At 41.7% G+C, this 3,386-nt stretch overlaps 1 protein-coding gene across 1 annotated transcript in view; it reads left to right on the forward strand.

Moving 5' to 3' along the window:
- Window positions 1-235: 235 nt before the first annotated feature.
- LOC308161193 (gamma-aminobutyric acid receptor subunit pi) overlaps window positions 236-3,386 on the forward strand; it is a gene marked incomplete at both ends in the record, with an annotated part of 47,812 nt that continues 44,661 nt past the window's right edge. The window contains one exon of the mRNA XM_080535174.1: window positions 236-288. Coding sequence (XP_080391300.1) covers window positions 236-288 — 53 coding nt within the window. The remainder of the gene's footprint in view (window positions 289-3,386) is intronic.

Here is a 3,386-nt window from a genome sequence, read left to right on the forward strand (position 1 = left end):
ACGTTCTGGGAATTATTTTCACTGGTTCTGTGCCGCAATCCTTATTCCAAGGATGAAGATTTGTGCAGTATGGTGCATTGAGCATTACAGCATGCTGTAGTCACACAGTGGTATTACCGTTTCAATGTAATCTACCACTGTTTGGGAAGAGTGAAAATGGCATGTTTATTTCCTCTGTATTGTTATTTTTTTTCCAGATAAGACTACATCAGACGCTTCCACACCTCCTGCAACAATGACTGTGTTTCCCTCTGGAGGGACTGTGTTTGCCTTACTCCTCATTAGCAGGTAAGCTAGTGTTACATTAAAACACTTTAAAACAACTGGGATCTCCAACCATCCTTAAGCACATCCTTAAATGTAGGAAACTGAATTTACACATGTATTTGCATATGCTGGGAGAGTTAAGATACTCTGACTGGATAGTTTTCCTGAGTCACACCAACACTATGTAAGGCTCCCCATACGTAATTCTAAGACTCACTGAAATGCTATTGCATCGCAACAGTGCTGCTGTGTGACACCAGCGAAGCAGTCCCGAGCACCACATGTGCCTGGCGCTGCGTCCAATCGGCTGTGCTATCATCTGTGCTGTCCTTCAGAGGGCACGCAGAGAGGGCATGCAGAGAGGATGATGAGATGTTTAGGTGCGTGTTTGATCCTTACTGTGACGAGAGTCTATCTTCTCTTCTGGCTGGCCTGTTCTCTGGGGCACAGTAGTACCGTGAACAGAAAGTCATTACTCCCATCTTAGCTTCCCTACACTGGCTCCCCATCACATTTGAATTCAATTCAAGGTTCTGGTCATCACTTACAGAGCCCTTCATGGTCAGGCACCTGCATACATCTGTGACCTACTGCGTCCTTACAGCCCCAGTAGGTCTCTCAGGTCCTCTGACCAGGGTTTGTTGGTTGTCCCCCGTGCCAGATTAAAAACCAAAGGTGATCGAGCATTCCAAACCATGGCTCCCAAACTTTGGAATGCTCTGCCCTGGGATCTTAGATCAGCGGTCTCGGTTGAAGCTTTTAAAAAAACAGCTGTAGACTGTCCTGTACAGACAGGCTTTTGGCTAACCCCAGGGGTCTGTCTTTTTGTGTCCTGTTATTATTTGTTGTACACTTGTTGTTTGTTTCTTGTTCTTATTTTCACTTGTTTACCTATTTATTTTAACCTGTTATAACTTTTGCTCTTTTATTATGTTTTTTTAATTTTTTTATATGTAAAGCACGTTGTGACCCCTGGTCTGGGATAGGTGCTATAGAAATAAACTTTACTTTAACTCTTTGCCCAACTTTGATAACAGAACCACTCGTTATCACTGCGTTCTTCCATTAAATGGTACAGTAGTTCTGGCCACCAACCCCTCTGAGATTAGCATAGCAGGTTGCCAACCACTCATTGATGTGCAGTGCCATCCCCTTTGGGAGCAGAGACTCTGGTACACAGTGCCCCACCCCACTTGGGAGACTTTGGATATTTGAGTAGACGAAGCATGAAATTGAAGGTCATATTGTATGTATTCTGATCACTGATTCAAGCAACTCTTCACAACCTCAACAATGCTTTGCAGCCTGTGTGGAGCAGAAATGGTTTTTTAGAACCACTCCCCCGTCTTCAGTAACCGTGCCTACAGTAAGCCCTACACCTAACCCGGAAAACATGCATTTTCTCCTCTAAAGCTAACGCAGAGGCTTTAGCTTAGCAGGCTACAGTGCATATCTTCCACAAATGACCTGGATTTGAACCACCGCCTTTAACAGTTATGAAGGCTATTTGGCAGTTCACATCTCTTTCAATTAATCACTTTGGAGTACTGGTAGTTATAATTAATTGACATTTCATTGACATTTGCGTGATTGATAACGGTGAACCCTATTGTTTTCCTTTTCCCAGTGAGTGGTAGAGATTCACAATGGCTCTCTCTAGCAGGCCAGGTCTCTAGAGAGTCATTCTGGGTTGGCACAAAGCCAAATCATGAAGTAGACATTGTAATCCAACGACTTAATGTCAGAATTATCAAACAGAGAGATACAGGTCATGCATTTTACACAGAGGGAGATTTGTGAACTCTACCAAGAGTTAGTGAAACTCGCCTATACGTGATGCATGTTAATATGCTATCAACAGAGAATGATTTCATGAGTAATTCAACACTGATACTGTCTGAGTGTCAGTCAGCCCTTAGATAACCTCCTCTTCTCATGTCCCTCTTGATCTGGAGTTCCTCCCAGTGCAGAGAACAAAGAGTGAGAGAGTCATATGGAGATTCTGAAGATCACAGCTGGGTTTGCAATCTAGCAGTTGCTTTAGAATATTTGACAGATGCAGCAAGCAATGGTTTTGACTGGGGAATTGGTTGGCTAATCCTAGCTTAAATCTGCACCAAACATTTAAACGAAATGAATATGTGTCAACTGTGAAGATCAAATGGAGATCAAAGTATTTTGATCTCAAATAGAGATCAAAATGATCCATTTCCTTGTTTACATGCTCTCTGTCTCCTGGATGGAGTAATTTATCTTAGGTAGGTAGGTCTACTGTAGGGACACTCACAGACAACACCCACATCCCGTAACTAGCCATTCATTCAGATAAGCATCCTGTCAATCAAAATCAAGCAGCTGTTCCACATGGCTTCTGGTCGGGTTTGTTGTCAAACTCAATGAACCACCGCTGAGTTGAAAGCAGAGATGGGGACTATACATACTAAATATGTATTTCAATTACTTTTGAGAGTTTTGTCATTTGTATTTGATTGGCTTGAACCAAAATCCACTGTACTTTGTAACAAGATACTTTTAGAGAGTTGTATTTTCAAAAAACTTTTTTCAAGGGTGATCAGAGTTGAGCAGTTCTGAATAAGATAGGGTTAGGGTCAGGGTTTACCCAAAGTTAAACAGGGTTTCAAGGATGTCCTCTTGGTATAACAGTTTACATGTCATTCGTGGAAGAGGTCCCCGGTTCAAACCCTATCCCAATGGATACAATGGCAACCCAACATAGGGCAGATCTCTACTAGGGGAGAATGTCCAAAGGACTCATTTAAATATGACAGAAGTTTGATTTGTTCTGTCAGCACTACCTGACCACTGGATGGACAATAATGACAGGGTTTTACATTTACCTATTGTTGCAGAAAATATTTGAAAAACCTTTGGTTTGGTCTGTGTCATTATCAAGGCTCCTTTCATTTAGATTGTTTACTGTATATGTTATGAATATGTAAGTTAAGTTAGGCTGCTCATCTTTTTCCAATTTGGGGAGAGTTTTTATTTAGGTTTCTGGTTCAGCTTTATTTATCCAGGCTCCCATTAACAAGTGTGTTGTTCATCCGTTGTTGTGGTCTTACCATAGTAATTATCATGTTGACTGGATATTTCTGGGT

Source organism: Nansenia antarctica (genome assembly GCF_963989245.1).
Source record: "Nansenia antarctica genome assembly, chromosome: 1".
NCBI lineage: Eukaryota > Metazoa > Chordata > Actinopteri > Argentiniformes > Microstomatidae > Nansenia > Nansenia antarctica.